General features: G+C 42.1%; 1 protein-coding gene across 4 annotated transcripts in view; it reads right to left on the bottom strand.

Moving 5' to 3' along the window:
* Positions 1 to 17,545, bottom strand: part of stxbp5a (syntaxin binding protein 5a (tomosyn)) — a 195,922-nt gene that overhangs the window by 4,464 nt on the left and 173,913 nt on the right. Inside the window, exons 16-22 of one of the 4 annotated variants that reach the window (XM_014145282.2) lie at positions 16,802 to 17,010; positions 16,484 to 16,609; positions 15,842 to 15,993; positions 14,593 to 14,652; positions 12,425 to 12,475; positions 11,242 to 11,292; positions 7,469 to 7,750 (exon numbers count right to left, since the gene is read on the bottom strand). In XM_014145282.2, coding sequence (XP_014000757.2) covers positions 7,469 to 7,750; positions 11,242 to 11,292; positions 12,425 to 12,475; positions 14,593 to 14,652; positions 15,842 to 15,993; positions 16,484 to 16,609; positions 16,802 to 17,010 — 931 coding nt within the window. Of the gene's footprint in view, positions 1 to 7,468; positions 7,751 to 11,241; positions 11,293 to 12,424; positions 12,476 to 14,592; positions 14,653 to 15,841; positions 15,994 to 16,483; positions 17,011 to 17,545 lie in introns of all 4 variants that reach the window. The other 3 variants (XM_014145279.2, XM_014145283.2, XM_014145281.2) reach the window with 3 other exon arrangements.

Genomic DNA, 17,545 nt, shown 5'->3' with positions numbered 1-17,545 from the left:
CTAAATAGCTAGCCCTGTGATGCCGGGCTATCTACTGAGAATATTGCAAAATGTGCTTTCACCGAAAAGCTATATTAAAATCGGACATAGCGAGTTCATAGAGGAGTTCTGTATCTATAATTCTTAAAATAATTGTTATGTTTTTTGTGAATGTTTATCGTGAGTAATTTAGTAAATTCACAGGAAGTGTTCGGTGGGAATGCTAGTCACATGCTAGTCACATGCTAATGTAAAAAGCTGGTTTTTGATATAAATATGAACTTGATTGAACAAAACATGCATGTATTGTATAACATAATGTCCTAGGGGTGTCATCTGATGAAGATCATCAAAGGTTAGTGCTGCATTTAGCTGTGGTTTGGGTTTATGTGACATTATATGCTAGCTTGAAAAATGGGTGTCTGATTATTTCTGGCTGGGTACTCTGCTGACATAATCTAATGTTTTGCTTTCGTTGTAAAGCCTTTTTGAAATCGGACAGTGTGGTTAGATTAATGAGAGTCTTGTCTTTAAAATTGTGTAAAATAGTCATATGTTTGAGAAATTGAAGTAATAGCATTTCTAAGGTATTTGAATATCTCGCCACAGGATTACACTGGCTGTTGAGTAGGTGGGACGCAAGCGTCCCACCTAGCCCATTGAGGTTAATGCAGGCGAACTTAAATCAGTTTTACAAAATTTTTACCAGCATGTCACATGTGCAACCAGAGGGAAAAAAACTCTAGACCACCTTTCCTGCACACACAGAGATGCATACAAAGCTCTCCCTCGCCCTCCATTTGGTAAATCCGACCATGATTCCATCCTCCTGATTCCTGCTTACAAGCAAAAACTAAAACAGGAAGTACCAGTGACTCGCTCAATACGGAAGTGGTCAGATGTGTTTTGCTAGTAGAGACTGGAATATGTTCCGGGATTCATCCAATGACATTGAGGAGTATACCACCTCAGTCATCGGCTTCATCAATAAGTTCATCGATGACGTCGTCCCCACAGTGTCTGCATATCCCAACCAGAAGCCATGGATTACAGGCAACATCCTCATCGAGCTAAAGGCTAGCCGCTTTTAACCTCTCTAGGGTAGGGGGCAGTATTTTCACATCCGGATAAAAAACGTACCTGATTTAATCTGGTTATTACTACTGCCCAGAAACTAGAATATGCATATAATTGTTTGATTTTTATAGAAAAACCCTAAAGTTTCTAAAACTGTTTGAATGGTGTCTGTGAGTATAACAGAACTCATATGGCAGGCCAAAACCTGAGAAGATTCTGTACTGGAAGTGCCCTCTCTGACCATTTCTTGGCCTTCTATACCCTCTTTATCAAAAACAGAGTATCTCTGCTGTAACGTGACATTTTCTAAGGCTCCCATAGGCTCTAACGCTCCCATTTTACATTTTCAGTCTTTGAACGAAAAAGACGTCTCCCGGTCGGAATATTATCGCTATTTTACGAGAAAAATCGCATAAAAATTGATATTAAACAGCGTTTGACATGCTTCGAAGTATGGTAATGGAATATTTTTAAATTTTTGGTCACGACATGCGTCCGCGCGTCACCGTTCGGATAGTGTCTTGAACGCAAGAACAAAACAGAGGATATTTGAACATAACTATGGATTATTTTGAACCAAAACAACATTTGTGGATAAAGTAGAAGTCCTGGGAGTGCATTCTGATGAAGAACAGCAAAGGTAATCCAATTTTTCTTACAGTAATTCTGAGTTTAGTGAACGCCAAACTTGGTGGGTGTCAAATTAGCTAGCCCGTGATGGCGAGCTATCTACTCAGAATATTGCAAAATGTGCTTTTGCCGAAAAGCTATTTTAAAATCTGACACCGCGATTGCATAAAGGAGTTCTGTATCTATAATTCTTAAAATAATTGTTATGTTTTTTGTGAACGTTTATCGTGAGTAATTTAGTAAATTCACAGGAAGTTTTCGGTGGGTATGCTAGTTCTGAACGTCAAATGCTAATGTAAAAAGCTGGTTTTTGATATAAATATGAACTTGATTGAACAAAACATGCATGTATTGTATAACATAATGTCCTAGGAGTGTCATCTGATGAAGATCATCAAAGGTTAGTGCTGCATTTAGCTGTGGTTTTGGTTTTTGTGACATTATATGCTAGCTTGAAAAATGGGTGTGTGATTATTTCTGACTGTTTTGCTTTCGTTGTAAAGCCTTTTTGAAATCGGACAATGTGGTTAGATTAACGAGAGTCTTGTCTTTAAAATGGTGTAAAATAGTCATATGTTTGAGAAATTGAAGTAATAGCATTTTTAAGGTTTTTGAATATCGCGCCACTCGATTCCACTGGTGATATATATCCCTCTCTTTTCTGCCTGTGGATTTATACAAAAGATGCAGGACTTCACGAGGATTTCGTCCCACATACCTGAGAGAGGTTAAGGAGCGGGACACTAATCCGGGCGCCTATAAGAAATCCCGCTATGCCCTCAGACGAACCATCAAACAAGCAAGGCGTCAATACAGGATTAAGATTGAATTCTACTACACCGGTTCTGACGGTCGTCGGATGTGGCAGGCTTGAAAACTATTACGGACTACAAAGGGAAACCCAGACGTGAGCTGCCCAGTGACACGAGCCTACCAGATGAGTTAACCTGTTGGGGCTAGGGGGCAGTATTTTCACGGCTGGATAAAAAAACGTACCCGATTTAATCTGGTTACTAATCCTACCCAGTAACTAGAATATGCATATACTTATTATATATGGATAGAAAACACCCTAAAGTTTCTAAAACTGTTTGAATGGTGTCTGTGAGTATAACAGAACTCATTTGGCAGGCAAAACCCTGAGACATTTTCTGACAGGAAGTGGATACCTGATGTGTTGAATTACCTTTAAGCCTATGCCATTGAAACACACAGGGGTTGATTAATGTTTTGGCACTTCCTATTGCTTCCACTAGATGTCACCAGCCTTTACAAAGTGTTTTGAGTCTTTTACTGTGAGATCTGACCGAACAAGAGCCATGGAACGGTGATGGCCGATTAGACTCTGGCGCGCGAGTTCATGTTGGGTACCCTCGTTCCAATACGTTATAAAAGAGAATGCATTCGTCCACCTTGAATATTATTCATGTTCTGGTTAAAAAAGGCCCTAATGATTTATGCTATACAACGTTTGACATGTTTGAACGAACGTAAATATATTTTTTCCCCTCGTTCATGACGAGAAGTCCGGCTGGCTTAGATCATGTGCTAACAACACGGAGCTTTTTGGATATAAATGATGAGCTTTTTTGAACAAAACTACATTCGTTATGGACCTGGGATTCCTGGAAGTGACATCTGATGAAGAGAATCAAAGGTAATGGATTATTTACATAGTATTTTCGATTTTAGATCTCTCCAACATGGCCGTTTGTCTGTTGGTAAAGCATATTTTTCTGGGCGCAGTGCTCAGATTATTTCAAAGTGTGATTTCCCAGTAAGGTTATTTTTAAATCTGGCAAGTTGATTGCGTTCAAGAGATGTAAATCTATAATTCTTTATTAAATGACAATATAATATTTTACCAATGTTTTCTAATTTTAATTATTTAATTTGTGGTGCTGACTTGACTGCCGGTTATTGGAGGGAAACGATTTCCTCAACATCAATGCCATAGTAAAACGCTGTTTTTGGATATAAATATGAACTTGATAGAACTAAAAATGCATGCATTGTCTAACATAATGTCCTAGGAGTGTCATTTGATGGAGATTGTAAAAGGTTAGTGCATCATTTTAGCTGGTTTTATGGTTTTGGTGACGCCTGTCTTTGAATTGACAAAACATTACACACAGCTATTGTCAATGTACTCTCCTAACATAATCTAACTTTATGCTTTCGCCGTAAAACCTTTTTGAAATCGGACAACGTGGTTAGATTAAGGAGATGTTTATCTTTCAAAGGGTGTAAGATAGTTGTATGTTTGAAAAATTTGAATTTTGACATTTATTTGGTTTCAAATTTGCCGCTCTTGAAATGCACCTGCTGTTGATAGGGTGCACCACGGGTGGCACGCTAGCGTCCCACATAGCCCCAAGAAGTTAAATGCCTTTTATGCTCGCTTCGAGGCATGCAACACTGACTGAAGCATGTACGAGAGCACTAGCTGTTCTGGATGACTATGTGATAACGCTCTCGGTAGCTGATGTGAGCAAGACCTTTAAACAGGTCAACATTCACAAAGCCGCAGGGACAGATGGATTAATAGGACATGTACTCAAAACATGCACAGACCAACTGGCAAGTGTCTTCACTGACATTTTCAACCTCTTCCTGACTGAGTCTGTAATATTTTTCAAGCAGACCACCATAGTCCCTGTGGCCAAGGAAGCGAAGGTAACCTGCCTAAATGAAGTGCTTTGAAAGACTGGTCATGGCTCACATCAACAGCATCCTCAAGGATACCCTAGACCCACTCCACTACTCATAATGCCCCAATAGATCGCACTCCACACTGTCCTTTCCCACCTGGACAAAAGGAACACCTATGTGAGAATGCTGATCATTGACTACAGCTCAGCGTTCAACACCATAGTGCCCACGAAGCTCATTACTCAGCTAAGGACCCTGGGACTAAACACCTCCCTCTGCAACTGGATCCTGGACTTCGTGATGGGCCGCCCCCAGGTGGTAAGTGTAGGCAACAACTTGTCTGCAACGCTGATCCTTAACACTGGGGCCCCTCAGTGGTTTGTACTTAGTCCTCTCCTGTATTCCCTGTTCACCCATGACTGCATGGCCAAACATGACTCCAACACCACCATTAAATTTGCTGACGACACAACAGTAGTAGGCCTGATCACCGACAACAATGGGACGGCCTATAGGGAGGAGGTCAGAGAACTGGTAGTGTGGTGCCAGGACGACAGCCTCTCCCTCAATGTGAGCAAGACAAAGGAGCTGATCGTGAACTACAAGTAAAGGCCGAACAGGCCCCCTTTAACATCAATGGGACTGTAGTGGAGCGGGGCGAGAGTTTGAAGGTTTCTTGGTGACCATTTCACCAACGATCAATCTTGTCCAAACACACCAAGACAGTCGTGAAGATGGTACAACAATTTTTTTTCCCCCCCTCAGGAGACTGAAAAGATTTGGCATAGGTCCCCAGATCCTCATAAAGTTCTACAGCTGCACCAGAGAGCATCCTGACCGGTTGCATCACCGCCTGGTATGGCAACTGCTCGGCATCTGACCGTAAGGCGCTACAGAGGGTAGTTCGTACGGCCCAATACATCACTGGGGCCAAGCTTCCTGCAATCCAAGACCTATATAATAGGCGGTGTCAGAGGAAAGCCCATAAATTGTCAGAATCCAGTCACCCAAGTCATAGACTGTTTTCTCTGCTACCGCACGGAAAGCGGTACTGGAGCGCCAAGTCTAGAACAAAATAGGCTCCTTAACAGCTTCTACCCCCAAGCCATAAGACTGCTGAACAATTAATCAAATGGCTACCATACTATTACATTAACCCCCGTCCTCCATTTGCACACTGCTGCTACTCACTGTTTAATATCTATGCATAGTCACTTCACCCCTACCTACATGTGCAAATGACCTCTAACCTGTACCCCCACACACTGACTCGGTACCAGTACCCGCTGTATATAGATTCGTTATTATTATGTTATTGTGTTACTTTTTATTATATTTTACTTTAGTTTTTTTGGTAAATATTTTCTTAACTTTTCTTGAACTGCACTGTTGGTTAAAACCTGTTGGGGATAGGGGGCAGTATTTGCACGGCTGGATAAAAAACGTACCCGATTTAATCTGGTTACTACTCCTGCCCAGTAACTAGAATATGCATATAATTATTGGCTTTGGATAGAAAACACCCTAAAGATTCTAAAACTGTTTGAATGGTGTCTGTGAGTATAACAGAACTCCTATGGCAGGCCAAAACCTGAGAAGATTTCAAGCAGGAAGTGGCCTGTCTGAGAAGTAGTGTTTCATCTTGGCTCTTTTTATTGAAGACTCAGGATCTGTGCAATAACGTGACACTTCCTACGTCTTCCATAGGGTCTCAGAGCCCGGGAAAACGTTGAACGATATCGAGGCAGGCTCTGGTTGAAACACTTTATCGCTTTTGGCAAGTGGCCACTCAGAGTACTATGGGCTTAGGCGCGTGCCCGCTTCGACCGAATGGTTTCTTTTCCTTTGTCTGTTTATCTAAACGCAGATTCCCGGTCGGAATATTATCCCTTTTTTATGAGAAAAATGGCATAAAAATTGATTTTAAACAGCGGTTGACATGCTTCGAAGTACGGTAATGGAATATTTAGAATTCTTTTGTCACGAATTGCGCCATGCTCGTCACCCTTATTTAGCCTTTAGGATAGTGTCTAGAACGCACGAACAAAACGCCGCTGTTTGGATATAACGATGGATTATTTTGGACCAAACCAACATTTGTTATTGAAGTAGAAGTCCTGGGAGTGCATTCTGACGAAGACAACAAAGGTAAGAACATTTTTCTTATAGTAAATCTAACTTTGATGAGTGCTAAACCTGCTGGGTGTCTAAATAGCTAGCCCTATGATGCCGGGCTATCTACTCAGAATATTGCAAAATGTGCTTTCACCGAAAAGCTATTTTAAAATCGGACATATCGAGTGCATAGAGGAGTTCTGTATCTATAATTCTTAAAATAATTGTTATGCTTTTTGTGAACGTTTATCGTGAGTAATTTAGTAAATTCACCGGCAGTGTTCGGTGGGAATGCTAGTCACATGCTAGTCACATGCTAATGTAAAAAGCTGGTTTTTGATATAAATATGAACTTCATTGAACAAAACATGCATGTATTGTATAACATAATGTCCTTGGGTTGTCATCTGATGAAGATCATCAAAGGTTAGTGCTACATTTAGCTGTGGTTTGGGTTTATGTGACATTATATGCTAGCTTGAAAAATGGGTGTCTGATTATTTCTGGCTGGTTACTCTGCTGACATAATCTAATGTTTTGCTTTCATTGTAAAGCCTTTTTGAAATCGGACAGTGTGGTTAGATTAACGAGAGTCTTATCTTTAAAATGGTGTAAAATAGTCATATTCTTGAAAAATTGAAGTAATAGCATATCTAAGGATTTGAATAACGCGCCACAGGATTCAACTGGCTGTTGAGGTTAACGGGTTGTAAGTAAGCATTTCACGGTAAGGTCTACACTTGTTGTATTCGGCGCGTGTAACAAATAAAGTTTGATTTGATCTCTACTATTATTCCACAATGTAGAAAAAATTGTAAAAATAAAGAAAAACCCTTGAGTAGGTGTGTCCAAACTTTTGACTAGTACTGTAGATTATGTGTAGAGCAAGATGTAATGTGTGTACAGAAAGATGATAACATGTAGCAAAGAGTTGTTAGCATGCCTTATGTATTCATCTGCATACTCGCACAATCACACACACACTCATCCATTTACACATAACCCAGACACCCACCGCAAGGCAAGACGATAACGGGCTGGAGTAGCCTCTGTTCCCCAACAGGAGGCAAGTTGAGGGCCACAGCCAGCACTGTGCCCAGGGAGGTGCCCACGTACAGGCAGGGTGTGATGGTGCTGTCCCCCTTCCGAGCGAATGTCTCACAGAAGTGGAAGGAGGTGATGGCCTCGCGTGCCTCCTTGTCAATGGAGGTGACGGAGGAGGAGCGTGAACGGCTGAAGGAGTTGTCCCGGTGGTCTAGTGGGTTGGCGCCCCGTGGAGGACATACAGACAGGAGGACAGTAGAGGAGAGGGCACAGAGAGGTAAAGCACCCGCACACACAGAGAGAGAATACACACAACACACCAACATACAGTACCTGAATACTGTAAACAACAGCTGTATGGTTGTTAGACTGCAGATGGAATCTGACAAACAACATTGCGGTTAAACATTATTGTATCACTGAGCTAAAATAGCAATTACACTCGGGAGCAGCAAACAGTGAGCAGACATTCATTTTAAGGTCTAAAACACCTTTTGAAATGTAGTAAAATAGCTGTGGATGAGCAGATGTACTGTATCTTTTTAACAGTACAAAAAACTGTGGGGAAAACCTTTTTCCTTACGTGGCAAACTAAGAGTTTGAGGTCCAGATGGGTAACAATGAATATAAAACAACTTTTATCTGTGGGGCAGATGGAACTCATAAAATTAAGAGTCAGCACTTAAAGAACATTTGGCATGTACGATAGAGACCCATTGGAAGATGTCACTAAAACTTTACAACCTTGTACTTGTCTTGTTTTATTTATCAGTAAAAACAACACACCCATCATCAAAACATTAAACGAGGTGTCAATTTAATATGCTAATACAGTTTTTTTAGTCTTAATAGCTATTTGTGAGTTGATAATGATTAAGTTAATAAGAATGAATGGGATGATGAATTAACTAAACTTCATAAACAATGTATAAACACGTAGTTAGTGTGTTACAGTGGCTTGCAAAAGTATTCACCCCCCTTGGCATTTATCCCATTTTGTTGCCTTACAACCTGGAATTAAAAAATATTTTTTGTTACATTATATTTACACAACATCCCTACCACTTTGAAGATGCAAAATATGTTTTATGTTTTATTGTGAAACAAACAAGAAGTCAAAACTTTGTAGAGCCACCTTTTGCGGCAAGTCTCTAGGGGTATGTCTCTATAAGCCTGGCACATCTATCCACTGGGATTTTTGCCCCTTCTTCAAGGCAAAACTGCTCCAGCTCCTTCAAGTTGGATGGGTTCCGCTGATGTATAGCAATCTTTAAGTCATATCACAGATTCTCAATTGGATTGAGGTTGACTAGGCCATTCAAAGACATTTAAATGATTCCCCTAAAACCACTCAAGTGTTATTTTAGTAGTATGCTTAGGGTCATTGTCCTGCTGGAAGGTGAACCTCCGTCCCAGTCTCAAATCTCTGGAAGACTGAAACAGGTTCCTCTCAAGAATTTCCCTGTATTTAGTGTCATCCATCATTCTGACCAATTTCCTAGTCGAAACTGAAAAACATCCCCACAGCATAATGCTGCCACCAACATGGGATGGTTTTCTCAGGGTGATGAGAGGTGTTGTGTTTGCGCCAGACATAGCGTTTTCCTTGATGTCCAAAAAGCTCAATTTTAGTCTCATCTGACCAGAGTACCTTCTTACATATGTTTGGGGAGTCTCCCACATGCCTTCTGGCGAACACCAAACATGTTTGCTAATTTTTTCTTTAAGCAATGGCATTTTTTTGGCCACTCTTCCGTAAAGCCCAGCTCTGTGGAGTGCATGGGTTTTAAAGTGGTCCTATGGACAGATACTCCTATCTTCGCTGTGGAGCTTTGCAGCTCCTTCAGGGTTATCTTTAGTCTCTTTGTTGCCTCTCTGATTAATGCCCTCCTTGCCTGGTCCATGTGTTTTGGTGGGCGGCCCTCTCTTGCAGGTTTGTTGTGGTGCCATATTCTTTCAATTTTTTAATTATGTATTTAACGGTGCTCCGTGGGATGTTCAAAGTTTCATATACTTTTTTATAACCCAACCCTGATCTGTACTTCTACACAACTTTGTTCCTGAACTGTTTGGAGAGCTCCTTGGTTTTCATGGTGCCGCTTGCTTGGTGGTTCCCCTTGCTTAGTGGTGTTGCAGACTCTGGGGCCTTTCAGAACAGTTTTATATATACTGAATCATGTGACAGATCATGTGACACTTAGATTGCACACAGGTAGACTTTATTCAACTAATTGTGTGATTTCTGAAGGTAATTGGTTGCACCAGATCTATTTTAGGGGCTTCATAGCAAAGGGGGTGAATACATATGCACGCACCACTTTTCCGTTGAAAATGTTTAATTGTTTTTTGAAACAAGTAATTTTTTTCATTTCACTTCACCAATTTGGACTATTTTGTGTATGTCCATTACATGAAATCCAAACAAAAATCCATTTAAATTACAGGTTGTAATGCAACAAAATAGGAAAAACGCCAAGGGGAATGAATACTTTTGTAAGGCACTGTATATGTCAACACCTCTCAAAAAATGTACCAGACTATAATATCCCTGTATCAGACAGATTTCGCATATTCAAGGTGCTGACCAAAACCCGTCTCTTCCCCATTCAACGGTTTCTGCCATTTGGGCTTCCTAGGAAGGAAATTTGACTTTTTGTTTTGGGTAAACTGTGCAGATAAAACAAAATTAAAGGATGTTTTGTTCTGTAGTTGCATCTGTCGGTCACCTATAAGAAAACGTTTGAACTTTTAGAAAAGACTAATCACAAAATAAACAAATAGAGAAACAGAAAAGAGGAAGAGAAAGCTTCTGAACACACACACATACACAGAAAGCTCTATTGTGCAACAGTGTGCTGGTTAGTTTACCGTAGCAGTTGGTAAAATATCCAACCAAAAAGTATTGTAGTAGAACTTTTAAGTTCTCTACAATTTTTTTTGCTGGGCTTCCCGAATAGCCCAGCGGTCTAAGACACTGCATCGCAGCGCCACTACAGACCCGGGTTTGATCCCGGGTTGTATCACAACCAGCCGCGATCGGGGTTCCCATAGGGTGGTGTACAATTGGCCCAGCTACGTCCGGGTTAGGGGAGGGTTTGACCGGGGGACTCATCGTGGCTCATCATGCTCTAGCGCCTCCTTGTGGTGTGCCAGGCGCCTACACGCTGAACTCGGTCGTCAGGTGAATGGTGTTTCCTCCGCCACAATGGTGCGGCTGGTTTCTGGCTTAAGTGAGCGGGTGTTAAGAAGCACGGTTTGACAGGTCATGTTTCGGAGGACGCATGACTCGACCTTCGCCTCCCAAGCCAGTTGGGGAGTTGCAACAATGAAACAAGATTGAAATTGGGGAGAAAAAGGGGTAAAAAAAGACATAATAATAATAATTTGCTTTCTGTCCTCTCCACCTCTTATCTCCAGGTTTATCTCAAGAAGTAGCAGATAGACTGCCAAATGATGATCGTTAGTTAGTTAGTCTGACTGCATTTCTGAGGAAATCCATAGGATGCATCTATCAATTTGGCAGTTGACGGGGCTCTTTGCCAACCCTAGTGCAATATATGCACAATAACATCTTATAGAAAACTACATAAGGTTCTAGTCATGGATAGTAGCCTAACTATGGAATTCATATTATTTGAGATGCTCATATCGTGAGACCATTTGGACTTGAGGATACAGTGGAGTCCAGTTTTTTGAAAAAAATATTAAGAAAAGCAAAATTGTAAACACGAAGTTAAGGCTTACCCAAGTCTGGCTTTAGCTCAGTAGGCAAGCTTAATTTCCGTGACATCTTTGCTGGAAAAAAGAGAACATCCCTCTTTACAAACACACCTAAGCGAACATGACAGGCCATGCAAAGCTAGCTAGAGCTAGGAGTTGGGAACTAGCAGATAGGACTGAGCTGTGGTTGTGCTTATAGCATTACAATACATACACATAAGCTTTGACAAAACTTTGGCTTTGTTATAACTGTTGGGCATTGCTTCATTGTGCTTCATTGGAGGCAAAATGCTTTAGAATGAAACAGGAAGGAAGCATTAGAGCATCAGAGGAAGACAACCCTGTTGAATCAAAGAGGAATGATGGAACAGACAAAATAACAACAAGGAAGTAAGCTGTCGTACACACAGTGCCCTAGAAGAGAGGAATCGTAAGAAGATACACATTCATTAAGAACCCCTCACCACAGGAGCATGCACCGAGGACAGGAAGGAAACAGGAAACAGGAAGTGAGCCGGATGGAAGAAGACAGTGGAAGGACAATACAGTGCAAGCAGAGAAGGTGTATCTCTGGGGAGGCCTACAAGGCACTGTTAGCTAAGTAGTCAGAACTACATTAACTTTTGGAGCCTCCAAAATTACAGTCCATTTCTATTCCTTATTAACTAATGTTACAGACACCTTGTAAACAGAATTGCACACAGAATTTGTATTGTAAGCAAAGACAACACTTCTTAAACTGATAATTTCCCTAAATCTACGAGGTAGAGAATGATAGTGAATAAAAACCTTGCTGCAAAGTCAACGGTGTCGGACAGACAGAACAGATTGAATACAAATAGACTGCTGTGATGTCATAACTACAGACAGACAGACAGCCAATCAGGGGCGGGGTGAAGGTGGAACAATCGTTGAGGCTGATAAGGACATTTGCCACAGGCACATTTCACGATGTGACAATCGTGCTACAAACATGTAGCATGCAATGGTGGTCTAGGGTATACCGTTATAAGTGTGTGTCTGTGTGGGTGTGTGTATATTATTTTAGTGGTTTCTAAGTCAAACAGTGATTCAGTGCCACTGAGGTGACTATGAAACAGAGACAGAGACAGGTTGTTAGAAGAAAACAGGGGCGGACACCTTATTTTATACAGTGTACTATCCCTGACCAAACTACTCCAGGGTTGAAGTCTTTGGCCACTCTTACCTCCTCTACCCCCACTTCCATTGTAGAATTGCTGATGGTTTAACGCCAACACTTTTGGGAGGAAGTAGATAAACGTGCAGTTAGAAACATCCTGGTACTTTACCATACCGCCTACCAATCACTTTTCCCGAAATGTGTCTATTCGTGGAAGGACTGTTTTTCTGCTTGTTATCATTGTAACATGTAAACCAATTGGTAGCAGTTTTCCTCAATCTTCAGTTTCAACACTACCTGGGTGCATGCAGAATATTTGTTGACATAGTGTACATTTTTGCTCAGACTAATTATTTTCTTAGCGGCACGAAGCTTTAAAGCCTTGTTGACTCTCCCGACGACTCTAGAATCTCAATTAGGAGGAGACATATGCGCAAGTCAAGACTGCATATCAGATATGCCATCCTCATAAATAGCAGGTGAACTGAGGCAGTGTCTAGCTAGCTACACCAGACGTTGGGGGTTGGCGTAGTTGGCTGAACACCTGGAACATAGCTTGCAGTGGGACTTCAGTCTGTGGACTACTTATTTTTTCTGTGACCTTTTAAAAAGCAGCTCAGCTCTGTGTTTTAGCCCCGATGTCTGTGTGTTAATATCAAGCACCCAGTAATGAGATGGAACTGGGTTGTCATCTCATTAGCATGCCTCGTCATCTCAAATGCTAATTTAGCAAACCGAGAATAGATGTCCAGGGCAGGGCATCGAGGAAGCACCTTGTCTTGACATTAATGATTTGTTTGTGCAAATCTAACAAATGGCAGATGTTTGGATTAAGTAGTGTGAAAGGTGTTGTTTGTTGTTGACCTGTTTATGACCATGTTCCATATACTTTAGGTAATAAATAACTATTTAGTTTGTCAACAATCTATAATTGAATCTGCATCCCCTAGCTACATGATCCGATCTCACTTAGAACTCACATGGAAGTTTTCAGTTTCATTTCAAATCTAGATCTGCAAAGGCCACAGCATTATATGAGTAAAACCCACTGGAAAGAAAACCACTACATCAGGTCCTATAAAGGTCCAAACAAAATATGAGGTCTGGAAGACAGACAAAATCCTAGATAGAAAAAATAAATATTTTGGCAAATCGTAGGATCCGAGAAAAAGCTTTTTTCTCATTTTAATGGGATTATTTAGGTTTTCCAAGACTGTAAAGTCCCTATAAACTAACCCTCCTTAGAAATATATTGATTCCTACCAAATAGGATATTAGTTTATGTCTTGGACTGACTTCAGAGTATTCACTAATTCAGTGAGTTTTATGGTCTTTAACTGTCTAGGCAATTCAGAATCATAGTGGCCTCTCCGCAGTTTACTGCTAATGTCTCAGGTTTTGATAAAACATATTAAAAAACAACTGCCAAAATCAGTCTGATACATACTTGATATTTTATTGAAAGTATGAAGTGTCAGTCCACAACTGAGACCTGTAACTAAAGTATTACTTAAACCCAAAACCCTCCAGTTCAATAAAGTCTGCCTGATATCAAACTTTCACAGACAGAGAACTGTAACATCCAAAGGTTTGAGTGTGACATCTAAGAGAGAACCATATTTACCAATAGCAACCAAATCTCGCTGATGCATTCTAATAGAATTGCATGCAAATACACTGTATACACAAAAGTATGTGGACACCCCTTCAAATTAGTGGATTCAGCTATGTCAGCCACACCCGTTGCTGACAGCTGTATAAAATCAATGTAATCTCCATAGACAAACATTGGCAGTAGAATGTCCTTGACTGGCGTGCACAGAGCCCTGACCTCAACCCCATCGAACACCTTTGGGATGAATTGGAACGCCGACTGCAAGCCAGGCCTAATCGCCCAACATCAGTGCCCGACCTCACTAATACTCTTGTGGCTGAATGGAAGCAAGTCCCTGCAGCAATGTTTCAAAATCTAGTGGAAAGCCTTCATAGAAGGCTGTTATAGCAGCAAAGGGGGGACTAACTCCATATTAATGCCCATGATTTTGAATTAAATGTTGTTTACACTGAATTCATAATTTTTAGCTTAGGTTAATATACAGTCTTCAAGTGAATCATGATTATTATCCACAACCCACCTGTTCCTAAACAATGGGTTGTGGGTAAAGTCAGTAGGTGTTGTAACTGATGTGGGTACCAGTGTAATGCTAACTCTAACATGCTGAAAGACAGTTTACCTGAAGTGGGGGATTTGCAGCGGTCCTCCGAGGCAGAGCCTTCGTTGATATCACACAGACCTGCAGTGGAAAAGACAGACATTGCACGACATTAGATATCATTATCATCAAACTGCACATTACATGCACTCTGTCCTTTTCTCCTTTCTGTTTGATAACGATGTCATGATATGTAGGTTTAGTTTGAGTATAGTGCCATTTTCCCTGCCAAAGAGACCAGAGGTGAAACAGACTAAACAGACTGCTATCCAAGCCATTGCCCTTGTGCTGTGCCATTGCCCCAACCTTCCTGTACATAGAGCCAGAGGTTCTAGGCCCAGACAGACAGACAGACAGACAGACAGACAGACAGACAGACAGACAGACAGACAGACAGACAGACAGACAGACAGACAGACAGACAGACAGACAGACAGACAGACAGACAGACAGCACAGCACAGCACAGCACAGCACAGCACAGCTGGGGAAGTCATTACTGCTCAGACCCAACACTCTGACAGGTGCCAGCCCACCGCTAACCAAAGTCAATTACACCAGATGCTGCACACGCACACACACACACACACACACACACACACACACACACACTTCTAATTTCCTCATCAAGCTGTTGCTAAGCCACGCAGGTTACAGAGTCATTACACCACAGTGGTTATTGGCATTGATTTGGTGATGCTGGAGACTGTAGTACAATCACTGAACAGAAGGTGGCAGTATGTCATAATGCAGTCAGTGACGCTGCTGTCTGTCAATAACACAGTGCTGCACTGACAGGGTTTGTGTAGGAAAGGAAGATAGGCGTTTATGTGTCTGAGTGTGTGTGCCAGCCAGGCACCACAGAGAGAAGATGATGTACTGAATCGTCAAAAGAACAATTTAGATACCATTCAAAATCGTCTCAAGGATTTGCAAAGATACAGAGACGGAGGAGAGGAGACAGAGAACCTCATACAACCTCGTCACCACCACCATTGCTATTTTTTGACTGCCTGCATGTGCATGTGATACAGCCTGAACAGTCTGTAAGCACATCTACCAAATATACCGCTCATCCCTGTAACATTGTATAATACTGCATCAGCCCATATCTACATAACTATAAGAAGTAGTTTAATTAAGATTACATAAACCATATCTAGTACTAGACTACAAAAGACTGTACTGAATGTCCATATATAGTACAAGCCTACATAAAGCTATCTGCTTGGTGGTAAATCAGTGAACTGTAAACAGTCTTTAACCATTACCTCCGGAAGGCTGGCGTGTCTTGCGTGGAGAGCGAGGCTGTCTCTGGTAGGGATCGTTAGACCCATACAGCTCCACTGTCCCCAGGTTCAACAGCACTGTCTTCTGGAGGTAGTCCACCACCGCCAGACCATTACTGTTCCCAAACACAATCCTGTTGGAGAGAGGAAGTGGAGGTGGAGGGGAGGGGGAGGGGGTGAGAGAGAGAGAGTAGTGGTAGGGAGAGATAGGGGGAGAGGAGAGAAGGAGACGGGAGCGGGAGATATGAAAAAATATATATGAAATTGGGGTTCAGATGAGATATAGCTAGTTCTACCAGAAAGCAAAGCAGCAGAAGTCTCAGTCTGAATTTCCCAGCAGACATAAATTGTGTTGACACGGCTTGATTCCATTCCAGCTTGGCTGTACTAGGAAAATCATATCAAACAGGCGCAAAACCAGGGCTCAAAACCACATTTTGACTCTTTGAATTGAGGACTTGTTACTCAAGTTGAGATATAGACCGCTCCTTAAAACATATCTTACTTTTACAGTATCCTTGGTTGGTTTGCACACAGCTCCAGATGAAACTGACATATTGGGTTGTTTCATTAGGGTGTACAGTAAATCTCATATACATACACTGTCTACCACCTTATACTTACAGTCCGTAGGAGGAGTTGAGGGCCAGGCTTGTGATCTGTTGGGGGGGCTCTCCACTCACCCACACCAGCTGCACCACCAACTCTACCTGGTATCCTGGAGACTGCTTTAAAGGGGTACTACGCACCCTACAGACAGAGAGAGATGGAGAGGGAGAGAAAGAAAGAGAGAGGAAGAGGAGGGGTAGCTCCCGACCCAGTTGGATTGCCTGTGGGTGGGTAGCCAAGTGGTGTTTCCCCAAGGCCCACTTTGTTGCAGAGAGGGAATGTGTGTGTATGGTAAGTACTGTATGTGACCCGGTGGTGGTGCAGGGTGCATACTTAAGGCAGGGTACGTTGTCTCGAACCCCGTCAGAGGAGTTGCTGCTGGTGGAGGGGTGTGTCGGGGGTCCGGTGGTCTGGGGGCTGGGTGAGGCTGCTCCGGGGGTGGGCAGGTCACGGTCCCCCCCGCCACCGCGGTCACCCCCTCCTCCCCCCTCTGGAGGGGACTCCATGTCATTCACCTCGTACTGCAAACGCACCTCCAACAGCTGGGGTACACACACATAGACACACATTCCAGAAACTCAATTATGAAAGTTAAGCAGCCTTTATTTCAATATGACTAAAGCGCCTTCTGAGCAGTTTCTTTCCCACCACTTGAATCAGTGAAAGCTAACAGTGTCTCTTCAAAGAGAGAAGGACTATTCATCTATAATGACACCTACAAATGGTCTCAGCATGTCAATCTGGTGAGTGGCTTTGCCTTCTGGTGTGTGTGTGTGTGTGTGTGTGTGTGTGAGTGTGTTTTTGTGGGGGTGATTGCAGGGTCAAGGAGGTGCTCTGAAGTGGAGATATCCCAGGGTTTCTTCTAAGTCCTCCTTCAGGCTACTGGACTGGACACAGGCCGTGGGTGCGCTGGTGCATGATGGGAGTCTAATTAGCACTATTGGAATGTGTATGTGATGCTGATCTGTGCCCTCCTTTCTCTCTACCTCTCTTCCTCTCTCTGTATCTGGGGTTGGGGGTAAAGATTGCCCTGTGAGAAGAGAAGCTCCTCTCCTAATTTTAAGATTCACTGCTGCT

The sequence above is a fragment of the Salmo salar genome, chromosome ssa15 (genome assembly GCF_905237065.1).
Source record: "Salmo salar chromosome ssa15, Ssal_v3.1, whole genome shotgun sequence".
NCBI lineage: Eukaryota > Metazoa > Chordata > Actinopteri > Salmoniformes > Salmonidae > Salmo > Salmo salar.
The sequence above is the reverse complement of the archived record's forward strand: the minus strand, read 5'-3'. Positions and strand labels throughout refer to the sequence as shown.